The 20,488-nt window shown below is 45.3% G+C and overlaps 1 protein-coding gene and 1 pseudogene across 2 annotated transcripts; both read left to right on the top strand.

Moving 5' to 3' along the window:
* Positions 1 to 1,434: 1,434 nt before the first annotated feature.
* Positions 1,435 to 18,884, top strand: LOC103787243 (HHIP-like protein 2). The gene is given in 10 exon segments (XM_078357346.1): positions 1,435 to 1,539; positions 5,872 to 6,084; positions 9,758 to 9,806; positions 9,880 to 10,496; positions 10,498 to 10,568; positions 11,931 to 12,074; positions 14,987 to 15,295; positions 15,297 to 15,316; positions 16,403 to 16,529; positions 18,541 to 18,884. Coding segments are annotated over 10 exon segments (1,866 nt in total). The 3' UTR covers positions 18,752 to 18,884.
* Positions 12,463 to 14,514, top strand: LOC144580360 (M-phase phosphoprotein 6-like; annotated as a pseudogene). The gene is made up of 3 exons (XR_013529741.1): positions 12,463 to 12,513; positions 12,675 to 12,814; positions 13,706 to 14,514. The product of XR_013529741.1 is annotated as an M-phase phosphoprotein 6-like (transcript).
* Positions 18,885 to 20,488: the final 1,604 nt, after the last annotated feature.

Here is a 20,488-nt window from a genome sequence, read left to right as displayed (position 1 = left end):
ACCTGACTCTCAGTATCACTTTTTAAAAGGCACTTGCATCGGGCGTGGTGGCTCACGCCTGTAATTCCAGCATTTTGGGAGGCTGAGGCAGGTGGATCACTTGAGCGCAGGAGTTCAAGACCAGCCTGGGCAATATGGTATAACCCCTGTCTCTACAAAAAAAAAAAAAAAAGCAAAAATTAGCTGGGCATGGTGGCACACACCTGCAGTTCCAGCTACTGGCATCACTGCACTCCAGCCTAGGTAACCGTGAGACCCTGTCTTGGGGGAAAAAAAGTTAAAATGTGCATGCTATATGAAACTGTGTGTGTGTGTGTGTGTGTGTGTGTGTGAATGTGTGCTACTGCTATGGGCTGAATTCTCCTAAAAAAGAATTGTTGAAGTCTTAACCCACAATACCCCAGAATGTGACCTTATTCGGAGATAGTTTTTACAGAGAGAATTAGGTTAAAATGAAGTCATTATGGTAGGCACTAATCCAGTATGTCTGGTGTCCTGATGAAAAGGGGAAATTTGGACATGAACGCACACAGGGAGAAGGAGCACCATGTGAACATGAAGACAGAGCTCGGGGTGATGCATCCACAGTCCAGGAATGCAAGATTGCTGGCAGACCCCACGAAGCTAGAGATCAGGCATGGAGCAGTGTCGCTCACGGCCTTCAGGAGGGACCAACTCTGCCAGCATCTCAACCTCAGACGTCTGGGCTCCAGAGCTGGGAAGGAATACATTTCTGTTTAAGCCGCCAAGTCTGTGGCTGTGTTACAGCAGCCCTAGCAAACTAAATAATTTTTTTAAAGGATTATGTTTGCTTCAAAAGTGGAAGCTGAGTGATTTCAGATACTCTGTCTTGTCCTAGCTTATAGTTCCAGAGTTATTTCATAAGCTCTCCTAACACTCAGTGAAAATGTGTTTTCTGTTCTTTTGCATCCATTCCTTATCTAAAAGCCCCACTCAACTTTGATTACAATATTCTTAATCCCTATGCAGTCCAATGTCATCTCTCCCTCCTTGTGATCCCTCATAGCGTTTGCTCCTGGCTGTTATCTTAATCTTATGTCTGCCTTGTGTTATTTGGATACTTAATCCTTTTTTCTCAGAGCACAAACTTCTTGAAAATATTTTATATGTTAGTTTTCTGTTAAACACTTCTCTTCCAGCATTCTTCAGACAAAATAATATGTATTTACTGAATTAACACCACAAAATCTTTTGTAAAATTATTGCATGATTATTACATAATTATACATATTATACAATTATATCTAAAATGTAGCATCATCTGAAATGTTACATATTTTGATAATCAGAAACTCATGCTGTCACTATGTCTGATCAGATTCTGCCTGCCGATCTTTCCCTGCTAATCTTGCAGTGACTCTGCTCAAAACATTAAGATTTCCATATTTTTCATGGCAAAGGGGAAACGGAGACATGAATTTCATGAGATTAGAAAATACTCCCAGGTCCCATATGAATGAGAGAATGCACTCATTCTTACATATCCCAGGGTTAGATGATTCTGAGAAGGCAATAGGGGTGAGTTCACTGGCGGAAGTTAGTCCAATGTTACTCCTCCTGCTCAAGGCTTCCAGAACCATGACATTCTGTGACATCTGAGCAAACAACCCAGAAGAAATAGCAACAGTTACCAGTGAATCATGGACATTTATTTTATTTTATTTTTTATTTATTTTGAGACAGGGTCTCACTCTGTCACCCAGGCTGGAGTCCAGTGGTGCAATAATGACTCACTGCAGCCTTGACCTTCTGGGCTCAAGCAGTTCTCCTACATCAGCCTCCCAAGTAGCTGGCACCACAGCCATGCACCATCACATCTGGCTAATTTTTTATTTTTACTTTTTGTAGAGACAGAGTCTCACTATGTTGCCCAGGCTGGTTTGAAACTTCTGGGCTCAAGCCATCCACCCACCTCGACTTCCCAAAGTGTTGGGATTATAGGTGTGATCCATGTTTTAAAAAACACCACTCAACTAGGTATGCTTTTTTTTTGAGACTGAGTTTCACTCTGTCACCCAGGCTGGAATGCAATGGTGTGATCTCAGCTCACTGCAGCCTCCACCTCCTGAGTTCAAGTGATTCTCCTGCCTTGGCCTCCTGAGTAGTTGGGATTACAGGTGTGTGCCACCACACTCAGCTAATTTTTTTGGTTTGTGTGTATTTTTAGTAGAGATAGAGTTCCCTATGTTGGCCAGGCTGGTTCTGAACTCCTAGCCTCAAGTGATCCACCCACCTTGGCCTCCCAAAGAGATTACAGGTGTGAGCCACTGCTTCTGGCTACCTAGGTGTAATATTGAACAGTACAAATAAGAAAGCAAGACTGAGCTGAAAATTATTCTGACTACTCCCTCCTATCTATCTATCTATCTACTACCTACCTACCTATCTATCCTTCTATCTACCTACCTACCTATCTACAGGGTCTCACTCTGTTACCTAGGCTGGAGTGCAGTGGTGTGATCACAGCTCACCACAGCCTCGAACTCCTGGGCTCAAGCAATTCTCCCACCTTAGGCTTCCAAGTAACTAGGACTATGGGTACATGCCACCGTGCCCAGCTAATTTTTAAAACTTTTATAGCAACAGGGTCTCACTGCATTGCCCAGTCTGGTCTCAAACTTTTGGGCTCAAGTGATCCTCCCATCTTGGTCTCCCAAGTCCTGGGATTACAGGCATTAACCAGCACACCTGGCCAATTTTTTTGTATTTTAAATGCTATTTGGGGCTTTCATAATCCAGAACATTGTGAATATAGGCTTAGGTAGACTGAGGTTCACTGGCCCTTCTTGATGATATCCCGGCAAACCCTGTTCCTGGTGATGAGCTGGGCAGCCAGGTTGGGTGCCCTCTATAAAGCACATCTGGAATAAGAAGAAATTCGGACTTCATCTGCATTTCAAATGGAAGCTTTTGCCAGTAGGGAAATTCAATGTGGACCAGAACCATGGAAAATGCTAAAAGGAGAGTTAGCTCAAGTGCCAAATGTCCCCGTGGACCTATGCCCAGCTCATGTCTGTTTGGGTTTGGGGCTGTGTGAGTTTGGGACTCCATGTTCTGCATTCATTCATTCATTCATTCATTCAGTAAATATTTATCAAAGCTTCATGTGCAAGGGATGTGTACAAAGCAAAACACATTTTTATTTTATTGTTTATTTTATTATTATAATTATTTGATATGGAGTTTTGCTCTTGTTGCCCAGGCTGGAGTGCAATGGCACAGTCTCGGCTCACTGTAACCTCTGCTTTCTGGGTTCAAACAATTCTGCCTCAGCCTCCCAAGTGTCTGGGATTACAGACGCCCCCCACTATGCCTTTTTTATTTTATTTTATTTTGTTGAGACAGTCTCTCTCTGTCACTCAGGCTGGAGTGCAGTGGTGCGCTCTTGGCTCACTGCAGTCTCCACCTGCTGGATTCAAGCAATTTTTCTGCCTCAGCCTCTGGAGCAGCTAGGACTACAGGCATGTGCCACCAGACCTAGCTAATTTTTTTGTATTTTTAGTAGAAATGGGGTTTCACCATGCTGGTCACGCTGGTCTTGAACTCCTGACCTTGTGGTGTGCCTGCCTAAGCCTCCAAAAGTGCTGGGATTACAGGTGTGAGCCACCACACCCAGCCACAAAACACATTTTTGTTTTTTTTTTGTTTTGTTTTTTTGAGACGCAGTTTCGCTCTTGTTACCCAGGCTGGAGTGCAATGGCGCAATCTCGGCTCACCGCAACCTCTGCCCCCGGGTTCAGGCAATTCTCCTGCCTCAGCCTCCTGAGTAGCTGGGATTACAGGCATGTGCCACTGTGCCCAGCTAATTTTTTGTAATTTTTAGTAGAGACGGGGTTTCACCATGTTGACCAGGATGGTCTCAATCTGCTGACCTCGTGATCCACCTGCCTCGGCCTCCCAAAGTGCTGGGATTACAGGCTTGAGCCACCGCGCCCGGCCAAAACACATTTTTAAATAGTAATGTGGAACACACACTGAGTGAGGAGGAGGGTCCCTACAGCAGGTATAGATTTGGCAAAGAAAGGCACCCAGTCGTCCTGTGCTTCCTGGGGACATTGTCCCAAACATTCCTTGTTGACTCCTTGTTTTCACTGGACCACCCTCCCTCACCTATGGTCTGAATGTGTCCCTCCCTACCTCAGATTCATGTATTGAAATGTAATCGTATTCACATATTGAAATGTGATAGTATTAAGAAGTGGGACCTTTACTAGATGATTAGGTCTTGAGGGTAGAGGACTCTTGGGTAGGATTCGGGTCCTAATAAAAGGTCTTGAAGGAGTGGATTTGAACTCTTCTGTTCCTTCCACTGTGGGAGGATGTTGCAACAAGTCACCATCAATGAGGAACAGAGCCCTCACCAGACAGTGAACCTGTTGGCATCTCTTATTTTTTATTTTTAGAGATGGTCTTGCTCTGTTGCCCAGGCCTGAGTGCAGTGGCATGATCATAGCTGACCGCAGCCTCAAACTCCTGGGCTCAAGCAATCCTCCTGACTCAGCTTCCCAAGTAGCTGGAACTATAGGTGTGCACCGTCATGCCTGGTTAATTTTCTTTTTTCTTTCTTTTTTTTGAGACAAAGTTTCGCTCTTGTTACACAGGCGCAATCTTGAATCACCGCAACCTCCGCCTCCTGGGTTCAGGCAATTCTCCTGCCTCAGCCTCCTGAGTAGCTGGGATTACAGGCACGCGCCACCATGCCCAGCTAATTTTTTGTATTTTTAGTAGAGACGAGGTTTCACCTTGTTGACCAGGATGGTCTCGATCTCTTGACCTCGTGATCCACCCGCCTCGGCCTCCCAAAGTGCTGGGATTACAGGCTTGAGCCACCATGCCCGGCCAATTTTCTTTTTATATTTGTAGAGATGGGGTCTCACAATGTTTCCAATCTGGGCTCAAGTGACCCTCCTGCCTCAGGCTCCCAAAGTGCTGGGATTACAGGCATGAGCCACCACACCCAGTCCCTACTGCCATATTGATCCTGGACTTTTCAGCCTCCATGACTGTGACCAATACCTTTCTATTATTTGTAAATTATACTCTGTGGTGTTTTGTTACAGCAGCATGGACTAAGTAAGGACTAAGACCCTTCCTTCTTTTCCTTCACTGTGTCCTCCCTCTTTCCTCTCCTTGGTCCTTACTGCAGATGCAAGATTCATGAAATGCCCTCTCTTCCTATACTTTGCCAGATCTGAGAGCTATGCAGCACACGTGCCTCCTGCTATGGTCCCTCCATGTCCCCCACCCCCTTGGTGCCCTTCAGCACTGTAGGAAATCTTGAAGCTTTCCTTCCATGGAGTGTGAAGTCTGGGATGATGTAATATATGGTGTTCTCATGATGACTCTGGGCCCTCAGCCTGTGAAGAATCAGTAAAAAAGTGTAAATTTCCGGACCTCCCCACACACAGTAGGAATTCTCTGTAGTTTTAAGGAATCGAAGCGCCTCTGCCGTTGACACCATTGCACTTTTGGCTGAGCAAACGTGTGACCCCATAACACTAGCAGCCTAGAGTGGGGCTTCCTGTTTAGATGGGTTGAGGAAGGGGGAAGGGACACCTCTCACGGTTTTCAAAGGGAGCCCACAGAAGGGTCACTGCTCAGAAACCACCTCAGTAGGAGAGGAGGGGAAGAGGAGGAAGGAAGGGAAGACCGGGTGGAGTTGGGGTAGGAAGAGAGGGAGGACCTTGAGCAGAGCGGGGAAGCCAACCTGAGCAAACACAGCAGCCCGAGTGCTCCCAAGGCCAGAATGCTGAGAACGTCCACTCTAGTCTGCGCGGCAGTCTGTGTTGCTGGGCCCCCTGGCTCTCTTCTGGCATTTTCTACCTCTGCCTCACATCCTTGTTGGGCCAGGTGGGCCTGATGCAGGGACACCCCCAGTGCCTGGATTATGGGCCCCCTTTCCGGCCCCTTCTGCACCTTGAGTTTTGCTCTGACTATGAGTCCTTCGGCTTCTGTGACCAGCACAAGGACTGCCGCATCGCTGCCCGGTATTGGGACATGGAATACTTTGATCTGAAGAGACATGAGCTGTGTGGAGATTACATTAAAGACATCCTTTGTCAGGTAGTAAAAGTGCCTTCCAGCCCCAGGGTTTTATGTGCTGGGCTGCATGGTGTGGGTCTTGAGGGGAGGGGTGCTTTGGGAGCCCAGCCCTTTAGAAGTTCACGTGCCGGGTGCTTCACCTTGGAGCTGCCAGCTTTGGACAGGCACACTGACGTGAAGGTGTGCTGTCTTTGATCTCTATGGGTTCCCCAGAGCTCTCCCTCTGGGATCCTGCTGGCCCTGATTCTTCCCCAGGCTCCAGGAGAATGAGAGGGACACTCTTCCTGGAGTTCTCAGAGTAGCCATTATTTGCCACGCTCCCTCTGCGGTGCATGGCAAATAATTATTTGCATCCTCTGCCATGCTCAGAGAGTTAGGCACTTATCCCCATGGCATTTACCAAGTGCATTCAGGGAGGGGCTGGTGGTATCTGCTGGGGTTCAGTCCTGTCTTATCTGGGTGATTTGTGCCAGATCATCTCTGGTGTGACAGTGGCAGTGGCAGGGGTTGGGGACTCTCCCCAGAGTTCTGTCTGCCCAACACTCCAGAGCTGGGAGAGAGAGATACAAGCTGCTGAATAGCAGTGACTCACAGTGTCTGCTTCTCCTGGCTGCTCAACAGCCAAAATCCACAACCCTGGGAGGCATTGTTTTGGTTGAGCTCAGCCTGAAAACAAGACGGGTGCAGGCGGCACACACAGACTTTGCAGGAAGAAGGTGTTTGGGGGTGAATGGGGAGAGGTCAGCATTTGGAAAGCTGATGAAAGAGATGGCATGGGGAGGACCCCTCTAATGATGATGGGGAGGAGAGACAGGAAGTCCAGGCAGCCTTTTGATCTGAGACCCTCCTGGGCTTCTCAGCGCAATGCCTTGGCTATCCACAGGCATCTCTTCATGACTCCTGGTGCCACTGTTCCTGAACTTGCTGACCACCGTAACTCCCACACAGGGTGCGGAGTGGTTAACCAAGCTTCCCAGAGGCCAGGAGAGAATTACAGCTGAGCCTGGCTCAGAAAGTTCAGCCACCTGGGTGGCACCGCCTGCGGCTATACTCTCAGGTACCACCCCTCTACTGTTGCCTGGAGAATTAACTCTAGGATACCCATTAGGGTAGAAGCTGAGCTTTGATGAGCAGCACTGAGAATGTTTATTTCTGAGATCTCCCCGGTAAAATCGTCTACACCTGACCCTGCCCTCTTGCGTGAAGCTTCAGAAAGTCAAAGTCAGCAGCTCTGTTGTTGTAGGGATTTGAGGAGTAAGAACAATTTCAACCAAAGAATCCTTCACGTGTTTATTTCTTCACGTTTGTAAGGTCTTCCTTCTTCCTTGACACTTGCAGAATCCTTGCTGGGTACAGTGATTCTGCAGGCAGTTGTTACGATCCTCATTTTACTGGTGAGGGCTCAAGAGTTTTAGATGACTTACCCGAGGTAAAACAGTGCTGGGGCACAGAGCTAGATGCTTAGGTTCCAAGTCTTGCGCCCTTTAGATTACACCGGGCTAAAGTATAGGAAGAGCAGCACTGGCTGGTTTCCTTAACAGTTTTCTGAGCTCCCCGCAAATATATGCTCCATTAGAAGACAGATTTTGTGCATTTCACTCACTGCTGCATCCCAGTCAATGCAGAGAACAATGCCTGGCATGTAAGAGAGACTCAACAGGACAGTCACAGAGGACTCTTTTTTTTTTTTTTTTTTTTTTTTTGAGACAGAATCTTGCTCTGTTGCCCAGGATGGAGTACAGTGGCACATGTTGGCTCACTGCAACCTCGGCCTCCCAGGTTCAAGTGATTCTCCTGCCTCAGCCTCCTGAGTACCTGGGACTACAGGTGTGCACCACCATTCCTGGCTAATTTTTTTGTATTTTTAATAGTGACAGGGTTTCACCATGTTGGCCAGGCTGGTTTCAAACTCCTGACCTCAGGTGATCTACCCACCTCAGCCCCTCAAAGTGCTGAGATTACAGGTGTGAGCCACTGAGCCTGGCTAGAGACTCTATGGGCTTTGATTTTTCTTCCCTTTAAAGTGGGGAAGCATCTGCTTAATTACTGAGCTAATTGAGCAGAAGCAACTTTGCAAACTCTAAATGGCTGCATGAGAGTGTGCCATAGTTGTGGTTCTCTTTCCACAGCCCCCTTCTATTCTCCAGTAGTGCATCCTTATTTCAGTCTCCCCTCTCTCTTTTTCCCACTCCCTGAGAGTGCACAGAATCAGTGAGGGGACACTTCAGAGCGGGTCATGTTGCCTAAATAGCTGCTGTGATAAGTGTCTTAAGTGGAAACAGCCATAGGGGAGCCACTGTGAATCTCTGGGCTCCTTCTTCCCCTCTGCGCAATGACTGAAAGCTGGCTCTGAAATCTACAGTCAGGGGAAATAAGAGAGAACAGGGAACTCCCATATACATGAAAAATGCTGCTGGTCCTTTTGTGAAGTGATAGGAGCACATAGGTGAAGGAGACGACTTTGCACAGGCTGGCTGTCTCAGGAGAGTCCTTAGTGATCAGAAGGGGGCTCCTGGGCTGGTGGGTGAACTCTGCTCTAATGCATGGCTCCAAACAACACCCTTTGAATTGGATTTTGTTTTCTTCTTTTCTTCTTCTTCTTCCTTTTTTTTTTTTTTAGATGAAGCTTCACTTTTGTTACCCAGGCTGGAATGCAATGCGTGATCTCGGCTCACTGCAACCTCTGCCTCCCAGGTTCAAGCAATTCAGCTGTCTCAGCCTCCTGAATATCTGGGATTATAGGCACCCGCCACCACATCCAGCTAATTTTTGTATTTTTAGTAGAGACGGCGTTTTATCATATTGGTCAGGCTGATATCGAACTCCTGACATCAGGTGATCTGCCCGCCTTGGTATCCTAAAGTGCTGGCCGGGATTATAGGCATGAGCCGCTGTGTACAGCCTTGAATTGGACTTTCTTACCTTCCTAATCTCTGTTGCCTCTGTCTTTTATCACTACTGGGAGTCACTCGTCTGCTCACAATATTCTATTTTACTCCTAAAAAAATGTTATAATCTAGGGAGGTCCGAGTAGCAGATACTCATTTGGGCAAATAGTCCTCATATGTCTGCATAAGGATATATCCCTATTGCCACAATTCAAATGTGTATAGGTTCCAGCATGGTACTTTGCATATATTAAACACTGAAATATTTTAAATAAATAATTGAAGAAATTGCTAGCCACCTAATCTTTGAGAGTGATGCATCCAATGTCCATTTTGATAATTGTATTTTTCATTGTAAAATATTCCAAAAATATGGAAAAGCACAGAAAAAATAAATAATACTGTATGTCCAACAACCAGATTGGACCAATGTGAATTTTTTTTTCCAAATTGTTTCAGATTTGTATAAAGAAATAAAATCTTGGTAGATAGAGCATCTATAAGAAAAGGAGGCTGGGCTGGCACAGTGGCTCATGTCTGTAATCCCAGCACTTGGGGAGGTGGAGGAGACAGGAGAATCACTTAAGCCCGGAGTTTGAGATCAGCCTGAGCAACCGGGTGAGGCTGTCTCTATGAAAAATAAAATTAAAATTAAAAAATAAAAAGAGAGTGAGAAATTTAGTAACATCCTTTTGAAAAAAAAAATCATGCATCGTTTAATAAAACTTTAAAAGTCACAAACTAAGCTGAAATGTTAGAGACAATATAGTGAATATGAGAGATTTTCCCCCCTTTCTGACTTCCAGGAGCATAAACTGGGCAGAAAATCACAGAGAAGAGATTTAGCAGCAGTTGGTAACAAAAACTCCAGAATCCTGCTTTTCTTCCCCCAGGACCATTTTTCCTTTCTGCTTGCTTAAAACTTGAGAGAAGCGCGGGTGTGACAGGTCTGATGCTGAGCCTGAGCTCCGCGCTCTCTTCCGGGAGTGCTCGCCCCACGCAGCCCACCTCTACGACGCCGAGCACCCTCAGACGCGCCCCCGGAATCTCCCGGGCCTCTGCTCTGACTACTGCTCCGCCTTCCATTCTAACTGCCACTCCCCCATCTCCCTGCTGACCAGCGACCGCGGCCCCCAGGAGTCCCCAGGAACCGATGGCGCCCGCTTCTGCCGCCTCCTGGACCTTCCTGACAAGGACTATTGCTTCCCCAACGTCCTGAGGAACGACTATCTCCACCGCAACCTGGGCGTGGTGGCCCAGGACCCCCGGGGCTGCCTGCAGCTCGGGCTCAGGAACCCCGTCTCCATGGTCCATGCTGGGGACGGCACCCATCGCCTCTTTGTGGCCGAGCAGGTAGGGGTGGTGTGGGTCTATCTCCCCGACGGCAGTCGCCTGGAGCAACCCTTTCTGGACCTCAAGAACATCGTGTTGACCACCCCGTGGATCCGGGATGAGAGGGGCTTCTTGGGGTTGGCTTTTCACCCCAAATTCCACCACAACCGCAAGTTCTACATTTATTATTCGTGCCTGGACAAGAAAAAAGTAAGAAAAGATCCGGATTAGTGAGATGAAGGTTTCTCGGGCTGATCCCAACAAAGCTGACCTGAAATCAGAGAGGTGAGACATACTCGGGAGAGCCTGCAGCTGTGCCATGTTCGGAAATCATGCCAGGCCGGTGACACAGCAGAGGGGAGCTTTACCGGATTTACAGCACTAGCCGGACCTGTTGAGAAAGGAGTCACTGCTGACTGCGGGAGGCCCGGGTTAGAGTCTTGAGTCAAGGCTGTTTAATGGGGTGTAGCCGTCACCTTACAGTTACCGCAAGTAAAGCCATGCTTGCCTGTCTTTACAAAGGGTAAGCAAGGACCAGCAGCCATAGGAATCTGAGAAAAGATGAGAGATAGTATCAACCTATGAAACATAATAGCCTGTGATTATTATGCGGCCATTAGATCCCAGGCCCTTTACTCTGAATGTGGGATTTCTCATTCTCACTGGAAGCTGTGATACAGGCCATCAAGCTACTGGATGCATGGCCCGGTGAGGACTGTTCTAACTGATACAAAGCTCGTGCTGTTTCCGCTCTACCACTCTGCCTTTTTTTTCCCCTTCTTCTTTCTCTCTTGCCTCTTTTCTCATTGTAGACAGGTTGGGGGATTGCAAAAAGCATAAAGAACTGATAGGTTAACCCTCTTAAGTTGCTCGAAGGAAGGGATGGAACGTCCTGATAGGGCAGATAGTAAAGGCAAACCCTAGAAAAGAACAGCTGTTAGCCTGGCCAGGTCCACAGCTCATTAAGTCATGGCATGAAAGAAAAATTAGCTGGTCATGGTGGCTCATGCCTGTAATCACAACACTTTGTGAAGCCGAGGCAGGCGGATCACTTGAGGTCAGGAGTTCAAGACTAGCCTGGCCAACATGGCGAAATCCAGTCTCTACCAAAAATTAATCGGGCTTGGTGGCACATGCCTGTAGACCCCAGCTACTCAGCTACCCTGAGGCAGGAGAATCGCATGAACCCAGGAGGCAGAGGTTGCAGTGAGCCGAGATTGTACCACTGCATTCCAACCTGGGCTACAGGGCAAGGTCTCAAAAAATTATTCAGGCATGTTTACAGCCTGTGCCTGTAATCCCAGCTACTAGGAAGGCTGAGGCAAGAGAATTGGTCGAACCTGGAGGCAGAGGTTGCAGTGAGCTGTGATTGTACCATTGCACTCCAGCTTGGGTGCAGAGTGAGACTCTGTCCCAAAAAAAAAAAAAAAAGAAAACAAAAAATGAGCCATGAAAGAGTTAACCAGGAAATAAGGGGCATCTCAGAGCCCCGAAGCTACCTACTTAGTGATCCTTGAAAACTCAGAAGCAGGTCTCGCTGGCTTGGCAAATTTTGGTGGCTTGGACTAGTCATTTTTGGGTATCTCAAGAGGATGCAGCTTCAGCTTGTGTCAAAGCCTAACGCATGGTTTCTTTTTTCTCTTCCAGAGTCATCTTGGAGATCGAAGAACCGGCCTCAAACCATAATGGCGGACAGCTTCTTTTTGGCCTGGATGGCTATATGTATGTATTCACTGGGGACGGGGGACAGGCTGGAGATCCCTTTGGCATGTTTGGAAATGCTCAGAACAAGTAAGCTGGATGGAGGCTGGGCCCCTGTCCCTTTAGAGTGAGACGCTGCTATGACGTCTTTGCAGGGACGGCATCCAACTCAAATCACATACTGCAAGATGTGGTCCACTCCGATGGGGCAGTGGGAGGAACACTTGGTTTTCTGTTGCAAAACTTTCACAAGTAGTATATTTTGGTAGTTAGCATTACTGATGCTCAATATAACCATCAGAATGTTATGGAAAGGAGAATTCAGGATTTTAAATATATATTAGCAGGTCATTATTTACAATACTAATCATTTAATTCAATTCAACTCAATAATATTATTGTACACTGTGTTCCAGGCACTGCGCTATGTCCTGGAGACACATGAGAAATTAAATACTGAGAGCCAATGTGTATTGGGGGATTGCAGCTTGTCAGACACTGGTCTAAATCTTTACATGTATCTGAGAAGGTAATTCTAAAAACCTTCAAGAGCAAGAATTTATATCTATTTTGTTAATTGATGTATCACCAGCACTTAGGACAGTGCCTGGCACAAGGGAGTCGCCCCATAATTGCACATGGAATGAATGAATCCTATGAATTATACATATAATGATATCTATTTTACAGACAGGAAAATGGAGGCACAGAGGTCATACAGTGAGTAAGCGGAAAAAAACAAATCCCCACCCACATGATATGGCACCAGAGCCCAGGGATGCTGAGTTGCCTAAATAAAGGTCATGTTGTCCTTCTGCTCTTTGCACCCAGTAAGCACTTGGCTCCTAGTGTTCCTAGTAATAAAAATATTGAGGTTATAATAATACAAAGCTAGCTGGGCCTGGTGGCTCATGCCTGAAATCCCAGCACTTTGGGAGGCTGAGGTGGGCGGATCACCCGAGGTTGGGAGTTCGAGACCAGCCTGATCAACATAGAGAACTCCTGTCTCTACTAAAAATACAAAATTAACTGGGCGTGGTGGCGCAGGCCTGCAATCCCAACTACTCGGGAGGCTGAGGCAGGAGAATCACTTGAATCCGGGAGGTGGAGGTTGTGGTGAACCAGGATAGTGCCATTGCACTCCAGCCTGGGTGACAAGAGTGAAACTCCATCTCAAACTAAATAAATGAATAAATAAATAAAACAAAGCTAACATTTGTCAAATACCTATGGTGATTCAAGAATTGCATTAAATGCTATATACACATAACACTTAACCCTTACATCACAACCACACTGCAAGGTAAATAATATTTATCTAGCTATATATTTTAAATAGAGGTGGGGTCTCACTGTATTGCCCAGGCTGTTCTTGAACTCCTGGCCTCAAGCTATCCTCCTACCTCAGCCTCCCAAAATGTGGGATTACAGGCATGAGCCACATGCCTGGCCAATATATTAAATATAATAGCAGCCTTTGATTTTTGTGTCCGTTAGATCCCAGACCCTTGACTTGAGTGTGGAATTTCTCATCCTCCCAGGAAGTGGTGGCACAAGGCTCTCAGTTACTCTCTTCTGCCTTTCAAATGAGGAAAGTCAGCCCCAGAGAGCATAGTCACAGGCAGAGACTCTCAAAAGCTTCTGTTCTATTCTTTTAACTGACCATGTTGTTAAATAAAGAGCAAACAATATAACCAGCTTCTTTAAAAAAATTGTCATAGGAATACGGCGCTGGGCGGGAGCCACCATGGCAGCCGAGTGCAAGACAAAGTTGTCCAAGAATCTGCTTTGCATGAAGTTTATGCAAAGGGGACTGGACTCGAAACCCAGAAACAACTGGAAGAGGAAGAAAAGAAAATCATTAGTGAAGAGCACTGGTGCTGGGATTTGCCAGAGCTTAAAGAGAAAGAGAGTTTCATAATATAAGAGCAGAGTTTCTTATTATGTGAAGATCTTCTCTATGAAAGAATGTCATTCAGAGGCTTTAATCCTGAGGTTGAGAAATTGATGCTTCATATGAATGCTAAGCGCAAAGCAGAAGACGTTGAAGATGAAACAGTGGAGCTCGATGTGTCAGATGAAGAGATGGCTAGAAGATATGAGACCTTGGTGGGGACAATTGGGAAAAAGTTTGCCAGAAAGAGAGACCATACCAATTATGAAGAAGATGAAAATGGAGACGTACAACCGATTAAAGCAAAGAAGATGTTCTTAAAGCCCCCGGATTAAGACGGATGCCTTAAGCCGTGGCCCACGGGTGCTTCATGGAAGTCAGCGGGGGATCTGGAGCTCATCCCAGTGGTGTCTCTGTAGTTATTAATACTGTAAGGTTTACTTTGTAAAGAGATGTATCATTTTAGAAGCATGCTGTTTTTGAAACAGATGTTGATGGATGTTGTACATCCTTTGCTTAACGGTGTTCATTCAGAGTGGATTTTTAGCCCCCAATCTTCAAATGTACGTTGTTAGAGGGCTCCTTCCTGAAGAGTGTTTTGACCTCTGGTTTCTCTTAATACAGTTCTCCAGTCACTGACCTTGAATTGACTCATGTAAACCAATACCAAAGTTTAAATTGCCCTTTATTATATTTATCAAGAATAAACATGCCTCTCCGGCCGTAAGTATTTAAAAAAAAAATTGTCATGTTGGCCCAAGTCAGAGAGAAGCCGTCCTCATCATTAAAATAAGAATAGAAGCTGCAGCTTGCTCAGGGTCACGTGGGCCAGGATCACATCAAACTTTGCCTAGTAGTTCTCTTTGAGCCAAACATGGGGCAGTCTTAAATATCTTGTATAGATTTAAAAGAAAATCTTCAAGCTCATTCTTGCTGGTACAAAAAAAAAAAAAAGAAAAAAATGAAGGAAAATAAGAAGTCACATCTTCCCATGTGATCTCCAGCAGTCTCTTGGCATCAACTATGAGTCAGCCCTTCTGGGTGGACTCTTCAGTCCTGTGGCTTTCCTCGTTTACCTGATTCTGTTTCTGGGCCTTCTTTCTTTCAGAAGTTCCCTGCTGGGAAAAGTTTTAAGGATCGATGTGAATGGGGTGGGCTCAGATGGTAAGCGGTACCGAGTCCCCTTGGACAATCCGTTTGTTTCTGAGCCAGGGGCCCACCCCGCCATCTATGCCTATGGGATCAGAAACATGTGGCGCTGTGCTGTAGACCGAGGGGACCCCGTCACGCACCAGGGCCGAGGCCGGATATTCTGCGGGGACGTGGGCCAGAACAGGTTTGAAGAGGTTGACCTCATTGTGAAAGGCGGAAACCATGGCTGGAGAGCAAAGGAAGGATTTGCGTGTTACTACAGAAAACTGTCACAATGCCTCTTTGGGTAAGAAAGAAGCTCTGTGGCTGACTTCTTGGATGAGTTGAGTGGGGTGGAGGTGGAGGTGGAGGTGGGGAATAAAACCTGAATGTCCTGCTCTGCAGGTCATTTTCGTAATGCCTCGTTTGTGTCCTGTGGCATAGTACTTCTCCAAGTGGTCCTCCAGCCACTCGCTGGCACCAGACACATCTTGGCCGTGGCTGTTTTAAAAAAGTGAATTCCCAGACTCTGCCTCAGACCTAAAGAATGTGAATTTTGGGTGGATTGGAGGAATGAGATTGACCCAGAAATTTGTATTTTAAATGAGTTACCCACATTAATTTTAGGCATATTATTATTATTATTTTGAGATGGAGTTTCACTCTTGTTACCCAGGCTGGAGTGCAATGGCACAATCTCGGCTCACCGCAACCTCCGCCTCCTGGGTTCAAGCAATTCTCCTGCCTCAGCCTCCCGAGTAGCTGGGACTACAGGCGCGCACCACCACGCCCAGCTAATTTTTGTATTTTTGGAAGAGACGGCGTTTCACCATGTTGCCCGGGATGGTCTCGATCTCCTGACCTCATGATCTGCCCGCCTCAACTGCCCAAAGTGCTGGGATTACAGGCGTGAGCCACCACATCCAGCCAAGGACACTTTTTAAACACTAGTAATTGAGGCATGCTTGAAACCCCACCTGGCTCAAATTCTAGTGTTCTGACTCTATCACTACTTCTTAGTCTTTTCTTGTCCTCTAAGTTACAAAACAGTCTTACAGACTGACATTTTCCATATCCTTAAACCTGGATATCTGCCATATCAACCTATGGGGAAAGCTTAGCTGTATGGATTTCCAGGTCACTGCCTCATAGATGGAGGGAATTTTTGGCTTCCTCTCTGCCTGCAGATAGCGGTTAAGTAGGAAGCTTGCAAATATTGTGGCTGGTCTATTGAGAATAAACATGATTCACTTGATTGCCTGTCCTACTGAAGACCAGGAGATAAAGTGTTCTTCACTGAATTAGGCAACTGCATTAAAAAGTCCCCTTCTTCCTCCTTGAAGCTTTCAGTTTTAGGCCACGGCATTCACTCTCTTTCCTCTCTCCTGGACAGATGATGTTCTGCCAATCTATGCTTATGGCCACGCAGTGGGGAAGTCGGTCACTGGAGGTTATGTCTGTCGGGGTTGTGAATTCCCAAACCTCAATGGCCTGTATATCTTTGGAGACTTCATGAGTGGGTAAGGAAGGACCGATGTCCCTTCTCCCTCTTTTTATTTGACTGAGGTATAACTTACATATGGTGAAATACAATCACGTGAGAGCACAGTTGTATGATGTTTTACAAATGTATGCACTCATATTGTCACCAACCATATCAAGATGTAGAACACTTCCATCACCCTAGAAGGCTTCTTCTTGCCTATTGCCCCCTCTCTGTCTCCCTCTCACATACCAAGGGCTCACTTTAAAGGAGCAGGGGCCCAGCTTCTATCCAGCTCACTTGTTCTAAGCATTTCCAAACATGCCAAAGGGATCTCCAGCCTGTCCCCCATTTCCAGTGAGCATGTACATAGCCATCCAGGCCAAAAAGAAGTCACACACGCACGCACGCACACACGCACACACACACACACCAGCCATCCAGGCCAAAAAAGTCACACACGCACGCACGCACACACACACACACCAGCCATCCAGGCCAAAAAGAAGTCACACACGCACGCACGCACGCACACACACACACACCAGCCATCCAGGCCAAGAAGAAGTCACACACGCACGCACGCACACACACACACACCAGCCATCCAGGCCAAAAAGAAGTCACACACGCACGCACGCACACACACACACACACACACCAGCCAGAGATAAGCACACCACAGCTTATTTTCCTTCTGGGACTTCATATATCAATGGAATCATTATAGTATGTATTCTCCTTTTCGTGCTTGGTTTTTTAGATTCAGTAATGTCTGTGGGATTCCTCAATATTGTTCCAGGTATCAGTAATTTGTCTGTTTTATTTCTTTGTAATATTCAGTTGTATGAATACAGCACAATTTATTCATCTGTTCTCTGTGCTACTGATGAACTTTTTGGCTATTCCCAGTTATAGCCATGTTGTGAATAACATGGCAACTGTGTTTTATAGTTTTCAGTGTAGAGATCTTGAATATTTACCTGTCTCATAGTGTTTGACGTTATGGTAAATGTTAGTTTGTAAAATTTCAGTTTCTGATTGTTAATTCATAGTATATAGAATGTTTTTATATTGAGCTTATATCTGGCAACCTTCCTGAACTCCTTGTTCATTCTGATTGCTTTTTTGTAGATTCTACTGGATTTTCTATATGAAAGGTCATTTTATTAGAAGGTCTATAAATATAGACACTTTTACTTTCTTTTTTAAAAACTGAAAGCCAGTTCTTATTTTTTAACTGGCTTACTGCTCTATCTTAATCTCAGTTCAGTGTCAAATAGAAATGGGGAAAGCATTCATTTTCACCATCGTATTAGTGTGATGTCACTGTGTGACATCACACCAATGTGACGTCAGCTGCAGGTGTTTTCTACACACCCGTTGTCAGGCTGGGGATGTTTTCTTCTATTTCTACTCCTTGGAGAATTTCTATTCTATATTGATGTTGGGTTTTGTCAAATGCTTCTTTTCATCTTCTGCTGAATCATGTGGGTTTAAAAAATTTTAGTTTCTTAATATGGTGAATTTTATTAATTGATTGTAAAATTGTTAGAGAAGTCTTGCATTGTGCGGGTGAATACCACGGGGTCATAATGCATTATCTTACTATGTTTTGAAACAAGCTTTTGCTCTCCTGGGCTCAAGTGATCCTCCCATCTCAGCCTCCCAAGTAGCTAATGGCACCCAGCTAACTAAAAAAAAATTTATTTTTGTAGAGATGGAGTCTTACTGTGTTGCCCAGGCTGGCCTTGATCTCCTGGCTTCAAGCTATCCTCCCACCTTGCCTCCCAAAGTGCTGGGATTACAGGCATGAGCCACTGCCCCCTGGCCCCATTTTTTTTTTATATATGGTAGGATTTGATTTGCTGACGTGTTGTTTGAAGTTTTAAAATCTGTGTTCATGAATGAATAGTGAACTATAGTTTTTCTTTTTTGTAATGTGTTTGTCAGAGTTTGGAATCAGGGTAGACAGGCTTTATAGAATAAGTATTCCTGTTCAATTATCTGCAAGAGTTTGTGTAAAATAGGTATTATTTCTTCCTTAGGTGTTCTTCCTTCCAAGGAAAACCATCTGGGCCTGAAGTTTTCTATGTGAAAAGACTTTTAATTGCAAATTTAATTTCTTTTCTTTTTTTTTATTTTGAGACGGAGTTTCGCTCTTGTTACCCAGGCTGGAGTGCAATGGCACGATATGGGCTCACCGCAACCTCCGCCTCCTGGGTTCAGGCAATTCTCCTGCCTCAGCCTCCTGAGTAGCTGGGATTACAGGCACACGCCACCATGCCCAGCTAATTTTTTGTATTTTTAGTAGAGATGGGGTTTCACCATGTCGACCAGGATGGTCTCGATCTCTCGACCTCATGATCCACCCGCCTCAGCCTCCCAAAGTGCTGGGATTACAGGCTTGAGCCACCGCGCCCGGCCTAATAAAGGAATTTCTTGACAACAAAGTCTTTTCCATTTATAGCAGTATTATTCGGATGGCTTATTTGGATAAAGTACATATTTCTCCCATTCCGTTTGGAATTTGGAGCCTTTTTTTTTTTCTTTTGCCTAGTGGCTTGATTTCTTTTCTACTAAGGAGAGGCTAACCTCAACTGTATCACCCTTTGCTCTGGATTCTAGAAAGTCCCATGGCCTTGAGCAGGTGCCAGAAGTGCCTTGGAAGCAGTTAGCGGCAGTGCTCAGTTCGCACAGATAGAACAGCTTGTTTCTGGAATGTCGTTTTCCCTGAATCAAATCCTAGCTGAGACGGGAGCCTGAGTTGAAAAACTTCCAAGTTTTACTGCAGGGCTTTAAGAATGTTATATTTGTGCCAGCAAAAGAATTGTAACTGGCATGCAATACAACAAATGTTCTAGAAAACACTTCCCAACCTCTATTGGCTTGTGAACACCTTTTTCAGTTATATAAAAACTTGCACATTTTTAGAAACTTAAATTATTATTTTTGCCTTGAATACGATAAAGAAATAATTTTTGTTTTTGTCTTTAGCACCTTAGTATTATAATGCTAATTTAAAAAAAATATATATTTTATGGCATTTTAGGTTTTGGGGTACATGTGAAGAACATGCAAGGTTGTAGCATAGGTACATACATGTGGTTTGCTGCCTTCCTCCCCATCACCTATATCTGGCATTTCTCCCCATATTATCCCTCCCCAACTCCCTACCTACCGCTGTCTCTCCTCCCCTAGTTCCCCCACACAGACCCCAGTGTGGTGTGATGCTCCCCTCCCTGTGTCCATGTGTTCTCATTGTTCAACACCCACCTATGAGTGAGAACATGTGGTGTTTTCTGTTGTTGTGTCAGTTGGCTGAGAATGATGGTTTCCAGTTTCATCCATGTCCCTACAAAGGAAAGAAACATCGTTTTTGATGGCTGCATAGTATTCCATGGTGTATATGTGCCACATTTTCCCTGTCCAGTCTATCATCAATGGGCATTTGGGTTGGTTCCCACGTCTTTGCTATTGTAAACAGTGCTGCAATGAACATTCATGTGCATGTGTCATTATGATAGAATGATTTATAATCCTTTGGATACATACCTAGTAATGGGATTGCTGGGTCAAATGGAATTTCTATTTCTAGGTCCTTGAGGAATCACCACACTGTCTTCCACGATGGTTGAACTAATTTACACTCCCACCAACAGTGTCAAAGTGTTCCTATTTCTCCACATCCTCTCCAGCATCTGTTGTCTCCAGATTTTTTAATGATCACCATTCTAACTGGTGTGAAATGGTATCTCAATGTAGTTTTGATTTGCATTTCTCTAATGACCAGGGATAATAGGCATTTTTTTCATATGTTTATTGGCCTCATATATGTCTTCTTTTGTAAAGTGTCTGTTCATATCTTTTGCCCACTTTTGAATGGGTTTGTTTGTTTTTTTCTTATAAATCTGTTTTAGTTCTTTGTAGATTCTGTAGATTTTTAGTTCTTTGTAGATATTAGCCCTTTGTCTGATGCGTAGATTGCAAAAGTTT

The sequence above is a fragment of the Callithrix jacchus genome, chromosome 19, assembly GCF_049354715.1.
Source record: "Callithrix jacchus isolate 240 chromosome 19, calJac240_pri, whole genome shotgun sequence".
NCBI lineage: Eukaryota > Metazoa > Chordata > Mammalia > Primates > Cebidae > Callithrix > Callithrix jacchus.
Note: the sequence above shows the minus strand (reverse complement) of the source record. Positions and strands in the feature narration are given on the sequence as shown.